Genomic DNA, 21,409 nt, shown 5'->3' on the forward strand with positions numbered 1-21,409 from the left:
TAAGAGTATTCAAGAAAGGCAACTGTACATTAAAAATGCCCCTAAAGCCAGTGGATTACACTTCAGTTTGGAAAAACATCCATGGATATCTGTGACATCCTGTAATGGTTCAATCCTTCAGAATATTTGTACCGCTCTGTAAAAAGAAATGATAACATTCGAATCTGGAGAACACATTCAGTGTTGAGAACAAGAGCTGACTAACAGGTGGAGAACGTCACAGTTTGAACTGAGTGAGACTCAACAAAATATAATGTTTTGAGTTTATTTTAAAAAGTGCACATATGTATAGGTCAGCATGACACAATGGGCATTTCTTGTCATACCTAGTTCACTGTTTCCTTTATTGGAGATAGGAAACAACATCCTTTCTCAGGAACTGTATTTCCAAAGACTGGATGTGTTTTTCTTAAATTCTGCTTCTGATTTCAAAAGTTTGCTTCTTATTATTTCAACAAAATGATCTCCGAACAGTGTTTAACATGTTGCATCGACATGCTGTTTATGATCATAAACATGGTATTATATGAAGCTGCATTTCAATGTCACACACCACAAGCTGTTCGTTTAGGGGGAATATTTCTTGCTGGTGTGAATCCAAAATATGAGAGTTCAGGGATGGTAATAACAAATTAAGTCCTTTATATTTGCAGACTCAATCCCATTAGCATGACAAAGCTGGAGAGAAATGGACACGGTTCGACCAGGGTGGGGGTGGGTGGAGGGATCAGGGGGCACAGGGGAGTTTATAACTGCTGTGGCTCAACTCCATGGGTCCCCCTTTGTAGAGCTTTTGTTCTCCGCCCTTTTAAATTGGCCGTGCTTATTGGCCCCATGCCGCCTGCGGGAGCGTAACTGATGATGAGGCGGGCCTTCATTTATTCAAGTAAAATGAGCCATGTTTCACTTTGAATGCAGCGTTAGTAGCCAGTGAATGAAAAGAATAGAAAGTCATATATTGTCGGGTCAGAAGTCACGCTTCTAAACAGCTTGGTATTCAGAAACTAAGAAATATTTGGGGGTTTGTTTTTGAGTTTATTGGTCTCCGACACAGTGATAACCACAATATTAATCCTCCTTAGTTTTAGACTGAATTGCATGTCTGAGAGTGAAAATGCTGAGCAGAGAGAAGCGTTCGACCGTCAGTGTAGAAAAGCATAAATAGTATTTTTTCCCTTCAGACAGCGGCTAGTCCTCCTCCACACTCTGTGACACACTTCAGTGAAACCTCTATCCTGGTACTCCAACTTGATTGAAAAACTAAAGCCCAGAGATCAAGATTGAATAAGGAGATTATTAATAATGAGTGCATTCTATCATCCCCTCACAAGTCCAACGGTTTCCTGCGAGCTCAATTTGATCTTAACTTGGAGGAGAAATCTCTGTGGATCTGCTGTTTTTTTCTGTGCTAATTAGTCAGGATCCACTCGTAATACCCTGACTTCACTGACTTGTTCCATTATGGCACAAATATCCTCTTATTAAAGAAAAAAAAATCAGGAACGTGTTTGTGCTTTAATCCAGCATTTGTTTAAACAAATGAAATCCCAGTTGAAGTTCTAAAGACGTAATCTTCTTGTTCCCTTGTGATTGACATGTCATCCTAAAACTCGGTGACCTCAGTTTAACCTGCCACAGGATCCACTGACACAGTAAAGTTACTGCAATTTGTCCTTTATTGTAGCAATAAAACAGAACACAAATTTAATTTGTGGCATCATGCAAAAAACTGAGGCATTTGTCCTGGTTGTCCTCTAAAAAAATTTAAGATAGACAACAATTGAATACAAGCAGATTTTGATATATGGTTCAGAGTACAGTCTTTGGCTGCAGGCTGAAATGTGGCCCTTGAGATTTTCTCTTATTGGCTTAACAGAGTTTCTAGGTTGGGCATCCCCACCTCTTGAAAACTCAGTGGAATAATAACTGCAAGGACTCGTATAGTCACTGAGTCTCTATACAAGTGAAAAACAAACCCTGTTCCTACAAAACTTCACGTTTTTACAAGTATTTATTTTAAAATGTGCACAAGCTATAAATACAGGAGAATCAGAATGAAGTTCTAATTTTTTAGTCTTGTTGTTCACCCACCTCTGAGCTGCAGGTCTGTTCAGAGTGAGACCTTAATTCAGCCTACTCATGCTTGCTTTTTTAATCACTATAATTTGATCAGGTATTTGTAATTGGTTAAGTTCTGTGAAGTTAGATTCATTTTCTGAAATTGATTGATCATTAAATCTAAATTTTAGTGGCTACAGAAATACAGGGAAATTAAAATAGACTAAATATTTAACATAATTTGTGTTACGTTTTTAAACCCTTTTCAGTAAGATTGAATTTTATTATTGATCTGAGTTTTAACATTGAAATGCCCTGAATCAGCACTTTTAGTTAAATGAAGTGCACTTTAGGTGTACAGTATTTTCCTCAATTAACAGACTTGCAGAAGTTGATACAGAGCAAGATACTAGCACAGGATAAGTTAATATTGTGCTCTGAGCACAGATGATACATTTTTATGACATCACCGGCAGTAAAATCCGACAATTGATTTCGTCTTGAAAAAGGGAATGGCTTTAAAAAAAAAATAGGAAGAAACAGAAACCTGCAATTTACATTGTATTGTTATGCTGTAGGTGGATTAATGATGAATCTCACTACTCTTTCTGTATCTCCTCCTCACTGCTTCCACAGATTTACTCACCTGACCACACTAGCAGTAGTTTTCCATCCAATCCCTCGACACCTGTGGGTTCTCCTTCACCTCTGACAGCCACAGCAGGTGCTGCCTCAGCAGGTACCGTGGTGACTGCGGCCGGCCCCCCGTCTGGAAGGCCAGGTAGGGCACCCGTTTTTGGATTTTAATCTCATACACACCTACTTTACACTTTCACCAGATACCAGCAATAAAATCAAAAATATACTTCTCTGAAACTGCTTTATGAAGGCTTTTTCACAGGTAAAGAATCCTGACAAACACACATTCGATTTTGGTTGAAATTGGCTTTGGCTTGGGATAGGCAGGCTGATGAAGAGACTTTCATTTATACGGGCAGTATTTCAACCGTGAAAGCGCAACGATAAGCACAAAAAGGCAGGTTTGTTCTTCACGTCTCAGAGCGTACCAGCTATTTGGATTCATGTAGGAGCACCCTCTAAAGCATAAAAGGGCTGCCTGAAGCTGTATGTAAATTGAATGGGGTTACTTCATGGAAGCCTGGTGTCATTAGCATGTGATTTAATAAAGATGGTTTCGTACATTGACATGGCACATCTGTGATCAGAGCGTGAAGATTCATCAACATACTCCAGTGTTTACCTGTTTGTTTAGGACTTACCATCATATTTGGTTGGGGGATTTAGCTGTCCCCACCCCAGCAAATTGTTTGAGTTTTTCAATTAAGAATTTGCAATGACACATTATTTTTGACCATCATTTTTACCACACCTTGGTAAAATCTTCCAAAAGCTTGGAAAAGCTAAAGCATATGAAATAAAAAACAACACCCCAAAAGCCTTAAGACAAAACCTTTTTTAATCAGGAGGTGCCCAAAATGGCTCAGGTGCAGCCCCTATGCCTTATAATAGCAGGGAAAACCCTGATACTGTATGTAACGTTACAAGTAATTTAATAATCATACTACTTTGTAAAACAACACAAACAGCTCTACAGTATTTCTGTTTCCCAGCACAAAGTCTGAGACATATTTCCCACCAAAATACCAACAACTTACTTTGTGCTGCCTCATTTGAATGAACCTCCCACCTGTTTGCGTCTGTCCTCCCACATTTGTGCTCTGCTTTTGGCACCAAGATACCACACAGGCGTGAAGTGCATTTCAGGGTCAGGAATTTGCCAAACTGTCGGAGCTCAGCTTTCACTGGTCATTGTATAGTCCCCTATGACTAATTAATTTAATTACTTTTACTCTGTGCTGCATTAGTTGGATTAATTAAAGCCTTAGCAGAGTGAACTGTGAAGAGTTTCCCTAAAAGTTGATTTAACACCCTTTTAGCTTTAGTTGTAATCATTTGGTGCTCATTCTCCATGCTTCCATGCTGGGCTGGGCAGTTAATGCATTTTTTACAGGAATCTATCCTAAAGAAAGATCAGTTTGGCCTTATGCACATCCATCGAAGTGACAGTTATGATGATTATTTTAAGTGAATTTGCAGGTGAACATGTACAAGAAATTTTAAAATCAAGCAAATGGAAAATATGTCATTTGCCAGATTTATCTGTGTTCTGACTGTGACACCTGAACCTTAAAGTGGCGCCTGACGTGCCACTCCAGTGTTCACAACATGGCCTTTATTTTTATGGCTGAGAAAGCTGCTACACATTGACTCCCTATGGCATCACAGACTAGTTTTGGCTGTCAGCTTTTTAGAGGATTTTGGTTCATGTTCATAAATTCAGATCAGAATAAAATTTAAGTTTAACCGGACTTTATTTTCATCATTCAGACAAGCCCTGGAATGACCGTGCAAATGAAAAATACTGTGGCTTCCAGGGTGCTGAAGGACTGAAAATCTTGCAATGAAAGTGTTTGAAGTGGGTCTTGAATTACAGTTATTGAAAGGCTTTCACATTTGCAAAACTGTTTTTATGACTTATAATAGTAGCTCATGGCATTCACTCTACTTTGTAATAAAACACAATTTTAGGGAGAAGATTTATTGTTATATAATCCTGCTTCTCCAGACAAGTACTTTGTAGTAGTTTGTGTTTTTCTGTCTGTTTGATTTTTGAGGATGGACTCACAAGCCTCCCTCTGATTTATAATTATTTTGTGCCACAAATCCAGAGGACAAAAACAGGAAAGCGGTTACAAACCATGCAGCCTATCTTCCTACAGTTAAGCGATCACCTAAAGAGGCCCCTGTTTGTAGTGTACTGGGTTTTTAAGTACAGAAAAAAGAGACGTGTATCAGAAGAATATGGATAGTCAGATATGTTGACAAAGGCGAGAGAGTAATGGAAAGAGAGTGAGGGGTGACAGAAAGGGAAAGCCCAGTGTGTTTTAGCGGGCAGTTGTGTCATGTGTGGTAATTGAGTGGCGACAGCTGTCTCTACGTATGCCCCCCTCAGCCTCAGCTGTTGCCCTGCCCCATGGACAGCTGTTCCCCCAACACACACACACACACACACACACACACACACACACACACACACACACACACACACACACACACACACACACACACACACACACACAGACACACACACACTCAGACCAGGCTGCAAAAGGCGCTGTTTATTTGCCAGTGGGTGAAGAAAGGTGCCTGTGACTCAGCTGATGAGGACGACTATGACGGCTCTCTTGACCTATTTACAGTAGTGTGCCACACCTGGCAGCATAACAGCAGCATTCATAGTGTAGTTCATTCATTTAAAATAGATGCCTTTATAATATGACAAGTTAGGAAATAAAATAAAGACATAGACAAAATATACGGGGAAATATAAACCACTTAAGTGATTATTTTTATGAAGGGAATTCATAATATTATGTAGAAGAAAAATGAAACACTAATGCCAAATATATACATATGAGATTGAAGGAAATAGATATTGTTTCACTAATTATTCACCCTTAATATGCTTCTGGGGTTAGAAAAAGAACGATACTTAGAAATTGGCCCAAAATTCGGCTCGCGGTTGATGTTAGTCGCAAAATCCATTCATCATTAGGATTACACCAATATACAGCACATTACTCAAGGCTGCTTTGTTCAATTAGCCCTCTCTGGTGCACGTGGGGACCAGAGCCTCAGGCTAATTTTTCATAGCCGGCAGCCAGCAGAGGCTCATGTGAAGTTCCTGTATCACTCACCTGGGAGAAAGCTGAGGCAGAACAGAGAGTTTTTCATTTCCTCTTCCAAAGTCACTTTTAATAGACTGCTAATTAAAGTCGGCTTTTTCCAAGGCTTTGTGTGTGAAGAAACATGAAATCTGAAGTACAGAAGGCCACAGAAGTTTAGCTAGACATTTTATTGGAGTGAATTAATGGAAAAGTTTGTTTGAACAGTATTTTTTTTTGAATTTAAGGGAAGTGGGATTTTTTTCTAGTGTATGTCAAAAATATGCAATAGGTTCTGACTGTATTTTTCTTTCAGTGCAATTTTGCTGCTTTTGAAAACGACTGTTTCATTATGCGTTCGGTCTGACCACGAAGGTCTTGATTTGTATAAAAACTAACAGTGAACAATTAGGAGTAAAAACACTACATCAATCTGCTCACAGATGGGACTCAGGAAGCTGCAGTCTGTGGCTTTTAAATAACTCTTTAAATCAAGAATGAAAAAAAAATTGATCATCATTCCCCAGGCCCCTCTGCTGTAAATGATACCTTCATCCCACTCTGCATTTTTCATTGCCGTGCTCCTATAAGAGGTCGAGAAAAGTACCCGAAATGAATGTTTGGGATCACACTAAATGACAGATACCCGAAACAAAGTCTCCATCTGTAGATTGTGCAACAGAGGACTCCATTTACAGGATGTAGGCTGGGTTTGGCACCCATCAACCATAATAGACACCAGAAGAGCACTGAGAGCCCCGAGCTGGAAAGACCTCAGACACCCCACCCTGTAAATAACCTGGAAAGGTTCAGCATTGTCAAAGTTCATTAAGGTCATTTGATTGTAGGATAATGCATAGTCTCCTGTTCCACATGGTAGGCAGGTTACTTGGATAAATGTGCTTCAGAAAAAGGAAAGAAAGACATGTTGTACTGGAGTTGGAAATGTGATGAGCAGATGTGGATTCCTTTTCCTAAATTTACACCAGATCAAATCCCCTTGATTTGTCTTTTTTGGCTCCAATAAATGTACAAAACCATTCAAAGGCAAATGTTAATCTCTAGTGTAGAGTATCTTTGATTTATGCATATTTAAATCATGTGATTAAAATGCAGGATATTTTGTACTTATGATGAAAAGAGGAAAAGTATCAAATTAGTTCTGACTTATGGGACAAATTAGTATGATTTGTCGTGAGATTTTTCCAGACATGAATCCTGTGAAATACATAAAGAGAAACTAACGGCATGCAAACAGGTGCTTGACTGACAAAAACGATTGAGCACGATGATTCAGCAATGTTCATTAATGTAGTGGAGGAGTGTGAACTTGATTGAACCCAGATATTTGACATATTCCCTCATCAACAGCCCTGATGAAGGCCATGAGCCAAGACAGTAAACTTTTGATCACTTTGTTTGTAGAGACTCAAAGTTTCTGGAAAAAGTAAATCTGAACGTCAACTAGTGTTTAAAGTCAGGTTTTCAGTGCTCATATGGTTCTCTTGCACCTCTTAGCTATGCTTATTACTGTGCAGATGCAGCGTACATTTCAGGGTGGACGTGGGTGTTAGTCAAACCCTCCACTGGCTCACAGCCATTGGGAAGTGATGCTTTTGAGTCTTAAAAAACAAAAATATCTCACTCAGAACAACAAGAAAGCAGAAAATCAGGATGTCAGTGTGTTATGATTGCGTGTTATTGTGTGTGTCAGGTAGCTTTTATGTCGGTGTACCCAGTCCAGCAGAACACAGCTAAAAAACAGACATGTTGGTATGTAACTGAACCAGAGGATTGCTAACACTGAATCTTCACCACGTCACTTTCTTTCTCACCAGGTGCCAACCAGTGGCCCCGTGCTAGTGGACAGAGCCCTTCCTCTCCAAATTACGAGAACTCGCTTCACTCACTGGTAAGCTTCCCGTCCGCCTACGTCCACCAGTGAGCTCAGGATATGACGGATGTTCACTTTAGATATGATACTCATGAAGGACTGAGCTAGCATTACAGGGAGATTCCTGTCTGACACGTGTTTTGCTGAGGAAGGTGGGGGTCGAGGAATAACCAAACTGAACAATACCTGTCCCTTGGGGCTTGCCATCTGTCCTCTACTCCGTGGGCCAGGACGGGAGGACAGTTGGGGGATGGGTTTAGTTAAGGGGGCTTGTGTGGCGCTGGCAGCTGTTTGGTGAACCACTTCTCCAGAATTCCTTCGCTGCCCCGCGACCATAGCTGAGGATCACATTTCATCCCGCCTACTACCTGATGCACATGACATGTGTTTACATTCTCTGGGAGGGAAAATATTTAAATATCATACAGAAGAACAAACATGATAAATTAAGAAGTTGCAATAAAGACACATTGTGCAAAACAGTTTTGTACTTATTAACAAAAGTAATACTTTGTCAAATACAAAATGCTCCAGGCATAAAACAAACTGTACACAGCGAGTTCCCATTAACAATTCAACTAATGAGAAAATTGTCACAACTTCAGAGTAGAAAAAAAAAAATAACACGTCTGGAAACCAAAAATTAGTTAACAACTAAAACATACAGAGAGTGATTAAAGTAAGGCATTTTTAAATGGATTTACTCATGGACATGATTGTCTGTTGTAGTGATAAACCCAAAGATGTGCTTGCTACTGTAAAAAGCTTCTTGCTGTCTTTGCAGAACCTCTTGAAAGCCATGTTTCTTAGGTTTCTGTAGATTCTTTTGCAGTCAATTAATGCATAATGCAACGAAATAACCCGACCTGAAAGACACAGGGTGTCAGGCCAAAACATAAATGTCGGGGATGGTAATTGATCATTTTATGCTGTAGTGTAGTTGACAACAGCTGATGCCACATCTGGAACACCTCATGACATCCTGACAAAAATACAAGCATATCCCCCCCCAAAAAATTGTGTGACAACCTCTGGAAAGTGTCTGTGATCCTGACCAACATGAGCCCTTAAGACTTCCCCACACAACATAATGAAATGAAGGAAAGGCTGAAGGACAGGAAGCCTATACTGTCCTCTGAACACGATCCAATTTTAGGCTTTTCCGGACACAAAACATCCAGTTTCATTTACGCCGTTGTTTATTAATGTTCTTGTTTCCGGTAGTTGGTCTCTGGCACCTCATTCCTGTTGACACCATGTATAAATTTATAATCCTAATCTGACATTTTATTAGACAAAAACACTATGTCGTCTGAACCTGGCATTAGAGAGTTTGTAGGGATGTGTTCCTGTACAATCCAAATTTTTAACACATTTATTGTTTAAAATTGTTCAAAACGTGACTTTACAAGGTCACAGTCATTCCACTTGCAATCTTATCACGTAGTTCCACTCTGTGGGCTGATTGTATGTGAGAAGAACCTTGAACGTGTCCACATAGATGTTTCCTCTCACTCTGCCTCTAGCTTTGTTTTGTGTTATCATGGCCAGCAAAGATAAGTTGACAGCGCAAGCAAACGTAACAAAGCAAGTGAATAGTATCAGATCACCAGAAAACTAGCTGCTGTGATAGAAATACAATTCACATCAAAACTCATCTTGTCTCAGCTCTTTTCAAAGTGTTTCTTGGTAAATGCTGCTGTGATGGTACCGTGTACTGCACAGCTCTGCTCAGTCTGGAATCTCAACCAGGATGTTACTTTAAATACTTTAAAGCCAGGTTTTCAAATTGAGCTCAAAGGAAATAATGAAAGAAGTTGCTACAAAGATTATGCAAGGTTCACCATTGGGAGAGAAATGAAAACATCTTTTTTAAATTGTATTTTTCATATTGTGATCCGAATGAAGTAAAGGAATGGATAAAAGTGAGCAGTGGAGAACAAGAAGTTTTTGTTTTTTCACATTGTATTTCTATCACAGCTTGAATGTGTCTGCAATTCTACATCATGTTGCTTTTATGTTTCTCTTTGAGTTGTGGGACAGACGGTAAGACCTGTAGTAAATTTAAAGGCAATGTTCATTGGCAGGTGAAGACTTTTCAGTAGTGATCTTAGAAACATAAAGAGGGATATTGATTTGTCCAGCGAGATGTTGTCTATCAAGCTGTTTTAACTAGCTATGGACCGCATTGCATTCACATTAAACAAATCAGGGGCATATAGGTGTAATATATTGGGTCCAACTTTCTTATATTTTCAAAACCTTGTCCTGTGGCAGTCTAATGCTATTATCTGGAAAAGTTATTACTCGGATGTATAGGACACAAAATCTGTGTGAAATGCGTAAAAAAAGAGTATTTTATTTGGTAAAAATCTGCAAAAATGGAAAAGGATGAGCATTGAAAATGCTTTAACTCTGTGTCCAAGAATTCCTGAGCCTATTAGGCTCACAAGAGGTTAAAAAAAGATTCCATTACAGTTTTTAATGAATAAGTAATTCCTCTGGCAGGCAGTGAAGCAAAGCTCAAAATGATGATATATTCTCGGGATATGTTCAAGAGTGTGTTGAAATAAAAGCGTGGATTACAGTTCCCTGGTTGTTGAGTCAAAACTGCCGGGAAAACCTGGGAAGTACCACAAACTCTAGGAAACAGTGATGAAGCTAGTTGAGGATTAGATTACAGTCACAATGATGAATCTTGGAGGACTGCATGGGCCAAAGGGTGTTTATATTGGTTTAAGACTGATATATAAAAAATAACAGACTTTGGTCATCCACAAAACATTCTTTTACAGTGTCCGTTTGCGTCATATTCAGCTGGATAAAATGAATATAAGAGGGCAAAGTAATAACACATGGACTTTACAAACAATTACGTTCACTCTAAAAGGGAAATGGCAAATCTTGGAACTGACTAGTTTAAAGAAACTTCCGTGAATTGTATAGATGTAATGTAGAATATGTGACCAGTGCTGCAGTCGAGGTTTTAAATTTTCATCCTTACAAAGTGAGTGGTCAGCAGCTGTGTGCTTCCCTCCAAATCCTGCCCTTCTTCTCTGTGTGTCCTCACGAAAACAATCTCTATCCACAGCGTGTTTGTAGTATTTATAGATTCTGATCTTTTTTCATAATTCTGTCTTATTCTTATTTGACTTTGCCAGAAAAACAGAGTTCATCAGCAGTTACATGAGCATCTCCAGGATGCCATGTCTTTCTTAAAGGATGTCTGCGAGGTACTCTTCAGATAGAGCTTTTATCCATCACATGTTTCATACATCTTTGCATTCCTCATTTTGTTTTCTCACAGTTCAACTTGCAGTCTAACATTCTTCATAGTAAAACGCAGTTGAATTTTTTTCTGCCTTTGTTGCCTTATTGTCATGTTATGTTGTCCTTTTCAGCCATTCCAGCTTGCAGTAATCGGCTTAGGTGCAGATGTTAAATTTTAAATGAATTGTTAAGTGGCTGTGGTGCCTCTGTCCATTATTAAGTGAAAAACAAATGAAGACATATGTTGACTTTTACAACTCAAGCTGAAATGGCTCATTTGATCTTGCATTTGAATTGCCTTCTTTATCTTATGTTTCAGATGTCTTTTTCTTTCCAAGTCCACACCATACAATCAGTGTTTTCAATTTTTGTCCTAATGTGCTTATACTAAGCTGCTCTGTCCTTCTTTTCCTCTCTTCTCCCTCTCGCTAACCCTTCGTTCCTCAATCCCTCCGGTCCTCCCAGTCTCGAATGGAGGATCGTCTGGACAGATTGGATGATGCAATCCTTGTTCTGAGGAACCATGCAGTGGGCTCCACCGCCAGTCTGCCCAGCGACATACACAGTCTGCTGGGACAGGCACAAAATGGGCCAATAACAGCCATTGGACCAAACTTCTCTGCCTCTGCATTGGTTCCAAGTCGGACTGCAGCAATGGTATGATAACTTCACCCAAGTATTTAGATCTTTAATTTTGTGAAGGAAAAAAAACACATTTCTTTAGTTCCTATTATTCACGTAACCACACAAGACGCTCTAGCCACCTGCCCAAAACAGGGGCGCTGTCATGTGTAAAAACTAGACATTTTACACACTTGAAAAGTTGAATTTATACTGACATATTTTCCATATATGTAATGGTTGGCCTGAGGTTCACCCTCATCTCAAGAGCGGCTGTATACACATGGGTGAAAGAGAAATGAGAAACACAGGCGCAAAGACGTGAAGTTGTGCTTTGGTGGAGGACATGTTTGTGTGTTGCACTCTGTTTAGAGTTAAAGTCGAAGCCTCTTGCGAAACAGGGGAATGCAAGTCTCAGTATAAATCATCACGTGTTCACCCATCCTCCAACAAAGTATTTCATTTTAAAGAGCCAGGAGATTTGAACACATCTGCAGTGGAAATTAAGAATGGGGTGGCTCGTCCATCTGTAATCCAGAGGTGTTTGGAAATAATTTGGGTCACACGCAATTTAAAAAAAAAGTGTTGAATCAGTTTTAATAAGGGTAGAAGTTCAGGTTACTTATTGTGATAAAGATAAAGGCTGCAAATGACAAAAGAAAGAGTCTGAGATTGAAAGATGTACACAATTGATAATGTATTTTATAATGCACATTGTTTATGTATTATAACTATATTTAAAATGTATTCATTTAAGTGATGAAAATTAAATCCTCCAATGATTAGCATTCAATTTTATCCATTTTGTATAAGTAAAGCAAAAACATTTTGCACCCGTATAAATACATATATATATATATATAACTAACAATTTTCAGGCCGCCCTGTATGTTTTTAATTAAACAAAAAATATTCCATTAAAATATTAATCAGGTTTTTTATTTAAATTCAGTGAGATCAGTACAAATAGGCATTTTATTTGTTTTCTTTATTGATACAACCACACTTATTTAAATCACCAAATGATATAAAAAAAAAAAAATGAGTGAAAATGCTGTTATTATTTCCTAAATGCTCATATCACATCACTTTCATAAAGAAAGGCAGCAAATCCTCAAAACTAAGAAGCCAAGATTAGAGAATGTTTGGTGTTTTTGTTTGTGAAGTGATGATTGATCAATAATCAAAATAGCTGCAGATTATTATTCTGTTAATCGAGTAATTGTTTCAACTCTTGCGCTGTTGTGTTTTCCCTGTTATCCTAATCTCTGGCATCCAGCTGACATAAAACACACACATTCGACCGCATATAAAATAAAAGTATTTTCGTCTGATGCCCAGTTGAAATTCAGTGCAACAAAAAGGAGGAATGAAAAGATGCATTTCATGTTTGATTCAGACATTTTAGTGTTTAAGAAAGATTTCACTCATGATCATCAAAGCTGCTCTCCTTTGCCAAAATAAATGTATTTTAAATGCAGTTAAAGTTTTAGTTTGTGTTATTCTAAGGCAGGCAGCATGTTTTCTGACAGTGGGTATTTTTGCTCAGATGCTGGAGTTGTTGGGAGGCGTGTTTTGTGCCTTAACAAGAATTTTTTTCTGTGGTTGTCAGAAGAGCTCAGTTTGATGTATTTGTTACAGAGAGCTGGGTTGTGGCAGTGATGTTGACCGACTGCGACTGTGAGATAGAACATACTGTGTCTACACTAACACAGCACTTCCTGTGTGGGAAGAGGTCCCTTCAGACAGGGCTCAACAGCCTCGGCACGGCACAGCCACAGGCTTTTTACTCCGGATGACACCCCGCCCTCTACCCCCTTCCACCCCTTTTCATCACTTCTTTTTAACAACCCAGGAAATCTGAATCGTTGGAAACGTGTGTCTGAACCCACGGCCTCCACCCAAATAGAGGTCCTCAGCTGTATGGTAATCAGGCCCAGCCATGAAAATGGCAGCGTTCTTTTCTTGCCAGAGCGCCAGCTTCCCTCCTACTCCAGACAAAGAGTTGTTTGGACACCTGTTGAGAGCACAGCAAAGATTAGCGTAGTGCTGAGGAAGGGGAGGATCTCGGAGCGGTGGGGTTAACAGAGGCCAACAGTGACTGGGGATCACATTCCAGAAGAAAAGGGGGTGAAACTTGGCCTCCACTATCAGTGACACTTTCTCCGCCTCTCCTTGGTCCTCAAAAGGGAAATCAAATAGCTGGAGAACATGTGGTAAAGGAGGGACTTTGTGGTAGCACATGGTGGGAGTTGACCATTTGTATGTTATGAATGTGGACAAAATAACAATAAAATGGTCGGACTCTGGAGTGGGTTTAACATGACAACTATTAAAAAAAGAACTCAGAAGGATTTCTCTCATTGTAGACATGAGAACCAGGCGTGTTGACCGCTGTGATTACAGAGAGCTTCGCCTTTGAATGTTACAGCAGCGACACAAAATGTAACGTAAACATGGACGAATAAGAGGTTAGACATGTGTCTGTAAGTAGGTCCTTTTTGAAAATTATGTTTAACAGGTGTTTTTGTTTTTAATTTTATTTTTGATTTTCCACCCTCGAATATGTGTTCTACAAAACTGCTGTGAAACTAATCACCAAAGCACCCCCACGAGTTAAAAATGAAAGACTTCAATTATCATTAAACACTGAACTTGTCACCTGCTCTGTTTACAAGAATACATACTGCTGCAAATAGTATAACATTTGAATTTTCTCCTCATTTCAAAAACAATTTATTGGCAGTTAAAATTAACTCACCAATATCTACAAATAGTCATAACTAAGGTTACTGTTTCTGTGTAGAATCAGTAAATCTTCCATTTTAGGCTCTTAATGATCACCCATCTCTTGCTCAGAAGTCTTTTTTTAGTCTTTTTTCTCTTTTGTTTTTGGTCTCCAGAGAGTGTCTGCTGCCTTTCTTCACATGTTCTTCCTGTCTGTGTTGCAGCAGGGTGGTGACGATGCTGCCAGCCTGAGCAACAGCCACGGGGGCCTGCCCAGCGCTGGCTCTACATCCAGCACAGAGCTCAACCACCAAGTGGAAACATTCAGAGGTCAGATGCACCCTGCAGTCTCATCAACTCATTATGTGGATGAGGTAAAACAATATGGCTGCAGATTTCCTAACTCTACATTTCTTTTTTTATTGACAACAGCTCTCACTTCAGCCCTGGCCGGGCAGGTGCCCACCACCCTGGAGCTGAAGGTGGAGAAACAGGACAAGGATGAGATGCACGACGGCTTCTCCACCGATGACAGGTCAGATGACGAGAGCGACAAAAGAGATATGAAGTCACCCAGAGCAGGCCCACGCACCAGGTGAAAAAAAACACACAAAATCTTTTACAGATGTTTGGTGAGCTGTTAGAAAAACTATTATTGAAGTCTTCATTACTGATCTTATTGTTTTGGTTTAGCAATTTACTTTTATGCAAGTTATCTTCTTTAGATGGCAGGAGCAAAGAGAAGGTCAGAGCAGCAGCTTTAATAGTAAAGAGATGTTTGTCCCTTCTGTGAATGTAATCAGTGCAGGTAGTGAAAAATTACATCAGTACACAGCGATGAAAAGTTGAAGTCGTAGGTTGGACAACAGGGATATTTTTAACTTTACCTTCATTAAATGCATCAATGTTTCCGGTCAGAGTTTGACATCCGAGTAAACACTTTTACAAAAGTATTTTGGGTTGAGACAATAAATTACCTCAATGCTCGCCCTTAAAACAAGGACCATAGAGACAAACAAATAAATACATATAACTAGAAATTCCTCATCTTAGCTGGACCTGCGCAGGTACAGTCGAAGGTGGTTTGTCCTCAGCAGCAACAGGTTGGAAAGCAAACAGTTTACATTGAAATATTTGCAGCTCCTGGTCAAAAGATCAGTGAGTTTTATTTTATATTGATGAACTGTCACTAATATTAATCAATTTACATTTGGTTAATTTAATTGATAATCACAATTATTGGTGGTAATGTTGGTTTATCAAGTGTATTGGACTTAATTGTGCAGCTTGCCACTTGGTCCTTAAACATAAATACATTTTAAACATGAGGTCTAATTTAGTCTGTTGAGGTCACGTTGTATTAAAAGAGGGTCAAATCACCACCTTTCTTCACTGGTGAGTGGCTGCTGGGATTTTCACAGTATTTATATTTTTAGTCAGCAAGAGGGAGACTTCTGTTACTAGTGTGTACTTTGTGGTGTTCATTAACCTTCAAAACAATCTTGACTTCAGGTGGATTTTTTTTCTCTGTCCCTCAGCCTCACTGAAGACGAGGACCTGAATCCAGAGCAGAAGGTTGAACGAGAGCGCGAGAGGAGGATGGCCAACAACGCCCGTGAACGCCTGAGGGTGCGAGACATCAACGAGGCCTTCAAGGAGCTGGGTCGCATGTGCCAGCTGCACCTGAAAAGCGAGAAGCCCCAGACTAAACTGCTCATTCTCCATCAGGCTGTGGCCGTCATACTGAACTTGGAGCAGCAAGTCAGAGGTCAGTGTCGTAGCGCTGCTGCAAATAACTGAAATGTCAACGCTACGTCGCATCAAATCATCACTGATTCTTCAAAACACTTACTGTCCTCACATGATAGTCCTGCAGGTGGTAATTTAATTTAAATGTCACATCTAGAGAGGATACTGTAAATGTGTAGTTATAAAAAAGGAGAAGTGCAGTGAACAGAGTTGCATATTGATTCATAAGGAGCTAATTTAGTTCACAGAGCTGCAAAATGGATATTATATATATGGATATATGGATACTGAGCCAAAATATCACATCAACAGAAAAGAAACTGCTGGAAATCTGTTCAGGGCCATTGCGGTTATACACTAGGTGATGACTGTCCTGTTTCCTTTAGTATTTATAATGTACATAGTAAAGTTAGTATTGATGTTGAAATCAAAAATTATATCATGATAGAGCCTTTTTTATGATGGCCATCAATGCGTCATTCACTCACTGAAATGCTGGATATCACAAAACTTTCTGTATTTCTGATCTGGTTTGACGCTTTATTTTTAAATGTGCGGATCAAAACTTTTTCTATTTGTTTCAGCAAATAAGGAAAAAAGGCATTAATGTTAGATTTCTGTCTCTCTGAACCAACAGAACGGAATTTGAACCCCAAAGCAGCCTGCCTGAAGAGAAGGGAGGAGGAAAAAGTGTCTGGGGGCTGCAGTGATGGCCAACAAGGCCACACAGGAGTCCATCCAGGCCTGACCGACGCATCCAACCCAATGGGCCACCTCTGAGTCGGAGACAGGTACCCTCGCTGCCAGGGCATCACCTGACCCTTAACTGATGTCAAACAGTCATCTTCATAAAATGCTCATATAAAGAGTCTTTATAAAAGGCATTTTTATTTTGTTCTATCTTTTCTATGATTTGAATTGTTTGCTGTTTTTTTTATATATAATAATTGTTATTTTGACTATAAAATTAAGAAAACTGTCCATCATAACTTCTCCTGTCGCCTTCAAATTGTTTGTTTTTTTTCCAACCGGTGGTGGGAAACACAAAAATATTCTGTTTTCAGGGATATAAACCAAAAAAGTTACACAGGAAAGCCATTAACTGTGACGTGTTTTTACATTGTTGCATAATGAATGACCTTATCAATTAGTTGCCAAGCAATGTATGCTGATCAACGAATCGATTAATTGTCTAGTTTCAGCTCTACTCACCGAGATGGAGACATAATTTTTTTATGAATATTTGAAACTGTTGCAATAACACTTAAAACTCAATCATGTTATAATCGTGAACCTAAAATACTGATATTGATAATGTGCACCTCTCATCGGTGTGTTTCTCCCTTCCTCTCTCCAGATCCAAGTGATGCAGATCATTTCTGTCCCGTTTGAGTCGGTGACCTTGCTTCCCAGCGACAGACAGTACTCACAGTTTGTGACACCAATTGGAGGAGACAGACCACTTGAAGCAAAACTACGAGTCTAACACAATCCAATCCTAAGATTGAAGAAGAGCCCAGCGTCCAGCTCCCTGCGACCAGATTCCATCTGCAAATTTCTCCCCACAAGAAGAATCTTCAGCACATATCACTGTCTGCAAGAAGTGTGTTGCTTCTGAACAATCATAGACTTCGCAATCTCCTCCAACCGTATGTGGAAATTGCCTTGTGCCTAAACTGAATTGACGAATGCATTGTAACAACAAAAAATGTTTTTGTTTGTCTGTTTCTTTTTTTCTTATTTATTATGTTATTGAGCTATAAAGTGTATGTCTAAAGGGAAAGTTAGGTAAATTCAAAGAGAAGCATGCAGCTTTTCAGTTGATCTATAGTTTGCCAGTGTCACCGTTAAAACTGAGCACTCCACCCTGGGAAGTCTTTGGCAAGTCCGAGATGAGGGGAAACTATTGGGCACTGAGAAGATTAATTTATTGGCCAGTTTAGAGTGATATTTATACCCAACTGAAAATTATCATTAGATGTTAGAACTGAAAGACTAAACCGCCCCATTTAAAAAAAAAGAAAATAAAAAGAGGATATATTATTTATATTTATATTTAATTAATTCTGTCGCTGGCCACGTGTGTAGCCAAAACTACCTATGTTTGTTTCTGTGTAGATTAGATGAGTTTCTGTGCCACTGACCAGCACAGCTACATTAGCAGCAACAATGCCGTCTACAGAGGTGACAGATGAATGGCAAACTGTAGTTTTACTGAAAGCTTAGATTTAGTTGTGGGTTTTTTTCCCTTGGTAGTGTGCAGTAAAAATACAGAGAGCAAACTATTTGCAAACCTTTGCATTCCCTACATATCTTTAGTGTCTTAACTAAAGAAGGTGGGGGCTCCACCGCCCTGCGCTTCCTTTGCCATATAGTGTTAAACAGTGACATATTATTGTCTCCATTTAGCCTCCTGACAGTTGCATCCTGATGTCAGCACAGAGGTGGCTTTTTATTTTTCACATTTTTCTGCCACCATCTAATCAGATAGCTTAATGAAGATGTAGTTAAACAAAATAAACGACGACCACAGTTTCTCCTGGCCTGATGAACATATCAATTTTTTTTTGTCAATATCTCAAGACATGAATTTTAAGCGCAGTTACTCTGAGTACAAGTTAGTTATGCTTATTTGTGTTGTAACGGGTCCTTTCTTTAGACTTCCAGCATTATAATATCCAGTTTCTGTCTGTCAGAGAAAAAAGTTATTCGTCAGTGATGTTCTGATGGAAGCTGTGATATACTCAACACAGACCAGATACTTCATGGGTTTTGTTAAATATCATTTAACTGTAGCACAAGAATAAACAAAAGCAGTTAACAGGATTTTCCTTTACGTTTCAAGACATTGCTCATGGCTTTATTTCATTTTTTTTCCTATCAGTGTGCATGCTTTACATTTCTCCTTTTGTTAAGTTTTTGGTCTTAAGACTTGCTTTATAGTCCATTTATTTCTTTGTATATTGTGTTCTGTCATTATTTACACCTTAAACATGGCTGCCACATGCAGAATGAGTATTCTGTAAGATAAAGGGACTTGAATTAAAAAACGGATGCCAGGACAAGAGTTTACATGATTTAACAACTTTATTTTCATGAGACAAAAAAAATTAACCAGTTTTTGTGTATTCTGACTGAATGTGGCCTTGTTCTTCATTTCAGTATTCATGATCTTGTCATCATGTTGGCAGACTTGATTGAGGGTATAATGTATGTCTTTTCCAGCTTGCTTTTTTTTTTTTTTTTTTTTTAATTTCCTGTTCTTCCTATATTTCTTTGCTCCTCTGTTTGCCAAGTTAGACTTTGCTGTATTCCCAGATGCTTGTATAATATATGAAAAAAAAGAAAATCAAAAGAAAAAAAACATTTGGCTTATTTTTCACTGTAGTTAGTCTTTTATACAATAATACTGTAAGAATATTTCTTGAATTCTAAATATTACTCTTTCTAGATTTTTGAAAGCAAAAGTTTTGAGTAAAAAGTTTCTTACTTTATTTTACTATATTAGATAGTAAAATGTACGGTTATTTACCATAACCTGTCCATTATTACAAGAACTTTACAAATGGCATCTCAAGAACACAGCTGAGCTCGTGCTCTTCGTCGAGTACTTAAAAAGGCTTCGTACGAGGTCCAGATTCCTAAAAAGTGTGACCTCAGTCTCCATTGTTGATTGATAAACAATTTGTTCTTGTGTCAAATAAAAGGTGTTGTTGATGCACATCAAAAAACGGCGGCAACAAGAATTTGAATTTTCTGTCTTTTTCAACAGAAAAACACAATGTATATAACATTTATGTTGCAATAAATGTGCCATCTTTTTTCAAACTCAATTGTATGTGCATTTATTTCTCTCCAAACACATTTGTTTCTGTGTCTTCTCCATATTTGCATCTTCATCTTTGCACATACTTTTATTTTGTTACAAAAAAAATGCACAGGAAGGATGAAGTACAATGAGCTCAGAAACCAGGAGGTCAATCCAGACCTCCCTATTGTTTTTTGTGTTTTTTGAGACCTTTCTACAGTGGATTTAGGCCAAATGAGTGTTTTATAGTATGTAACTCTTTTTTGAAAATAATACCAGTGGACCATTGTAGTCTGTATGAAAAGTACTATGAATATATGTTTCTATTTTTAATAAAGTGTGATAGCAGCATACTGTACATGTGCTGTGCTCCTGATGTGTTTTTTTTTTTACATTTAGATTCACGCAGGATGAGGAAAAAACTTTAGTCAGTTCCTGTATGGACACCATGCCACCCAAAAGGAAAACGCATGAATAGTTATCACCAGGGGGGGGGGGGGGGGGGGGGGAATTGGTTTTAGTTTGATCTTTGAATGTATTATTTATAATTCAATGTGAATTTATATCTGCATTCTTTTTTTTTTTTTTTTTAAGTTTTTCTTTCCTCAGAATCAAATTCAAGATGGTTGTTACTTATTTTTACACCTTTTTTTGACAACAATTGGGTAAATGCAGAAGCAAAACACAAAACAATTAATTCCATATAAAAATAAATGGATGAACTGGAACTAGCGCACTGAAAGGAAATTGATGCTGCAGTGTGAAAAATACAAACCCAAACAGTTTTGAGTAAATGGTTTTGGTGGAAGTGGCTTTCTGTAAACTACCAAACTCAATGTGCTACTTGTGCTGTGACTGAAGCTAATGAATCCCAAAAGTGTTTTGAAAATGCTGCGGTGAACCTGGAGGACTGTTGTGCTTGTAAGTCTGAGAGCTCGTACATCTGCACAGAATTATCTTCATGCAGATGTAAGCATGAGAGCACTCATCACGTCCTGAGAGAGGTCTGATCTCAGTTTGGTTTTCTGACAGAGGTGACAGTCGCAGGAAAAGTGCTGACTGCTGTCCTGTCTGTGGTGAGCTCGGTGACGCAACGTAAATCCTAACTGTCACCTTTCAGTATCGCTCGCAGGGATAAACAGAACATGTGAGAGTGGTGGGCTGCTGCTACTGCTGCTGGTGGGTGTGCATGTTTTCTGTAGGAGTGGGACCACCATGTCTGAAGGCTGACTTCCTGTCAAGGCTGCTGGCTCGGCCAGCTGACAGAGAGTCCTTGGCTCACATCCTTGAAACTCAACCAAAGAGCCTGCTGCTCCTCCTGCTCCAACAGTAAGATCACCCGCCTCTCTGCTACTTTGAGGATGCCTGCTGCTCTAAACATGCTTCTTGTCTTCTCTCCACTTCTGCTTCATTTTCCAATCTCAGATCTACACGATTCAATGCTTTAATACCATTTAAACATAGTGCATAGAAGTTTGCTTTGATGAGTTCACATAACCCTAAACAACTCAGGAGATATGCAGAGACTTCACTAAG

At 38.9% G+C, this 21,409-nt stretch overlaps 1 protein-coding gene across 6 annotated transcripts in view; it reads left to right on the forward strand.

The window, feature by feature from the left end:
* The window catches only part of tcf12 (transcription factor 12), a 76,530-nt gene extending 56,299 nt beyond the window's left edge, over positions 1-20,231 (forward strand). For 2 of the 6 annotated variants that reach the window (XM_069173632.1, XM_069173637.1), the window contains 9 exons: positions 2,695-2,839; positions 7,643-7,716; positions 10,860-10,931; positions 11,434-11,625; positions 14,541-14,646; positions 14,749-14,911; positions 15,855-16,084; positions 16,703-16,856; positions 17,423-20,231. In XM_069173632.1, coding sequence (XP_069029733.1) covers positions 2,695-2,839; positions 7,643-7,716; positions 10,860-10,931; positions 11,434-11,625; positions 14,541-14,646; positions 14,749-14,911; positions 15,855-16,084; positions 16,703-16,845 — 1,125 coding nt within the window. In that variant the 3' untranslated portion in view covers positions 16,846-16,856; positions 17,423-20,231. The remainder of the gene's footprint in view (positions 1-2,694; positions 2,840-7,642; positions 7,717-10,859; positions 10,932-11,433; positions 11,626-14,540; positions 14,647-14,748; positions 14,912-15,854; positions 16,085-16,702; positions 16,857-17,422) is intronic. The other 4 variants (XM_069173634.1, XM_069173633.1, XM_069173635.1 and 1 more) reach the window with 4 other exon arrangements.
* Positions 20,232-21,409: the final 1,178 nt, after the last annotated feature.

This window comes from Embiotoca jacksoni, unplaced genomic scaffold (genome assembly GCF_022577435.1).
Source record: "Embiotoca jacksoni isolate LCO1_2020_lvr unplaced genomic scaffold, fEmbJac1.0.p SCAF_6, whole genome shotgun sequence".
Classification (NCBI taxonomy): Eukaryota; Metazoa; Chordata; class Actinopteri; family Embiotocidae; genus Embiotoca; species Embiotoca jacksoni.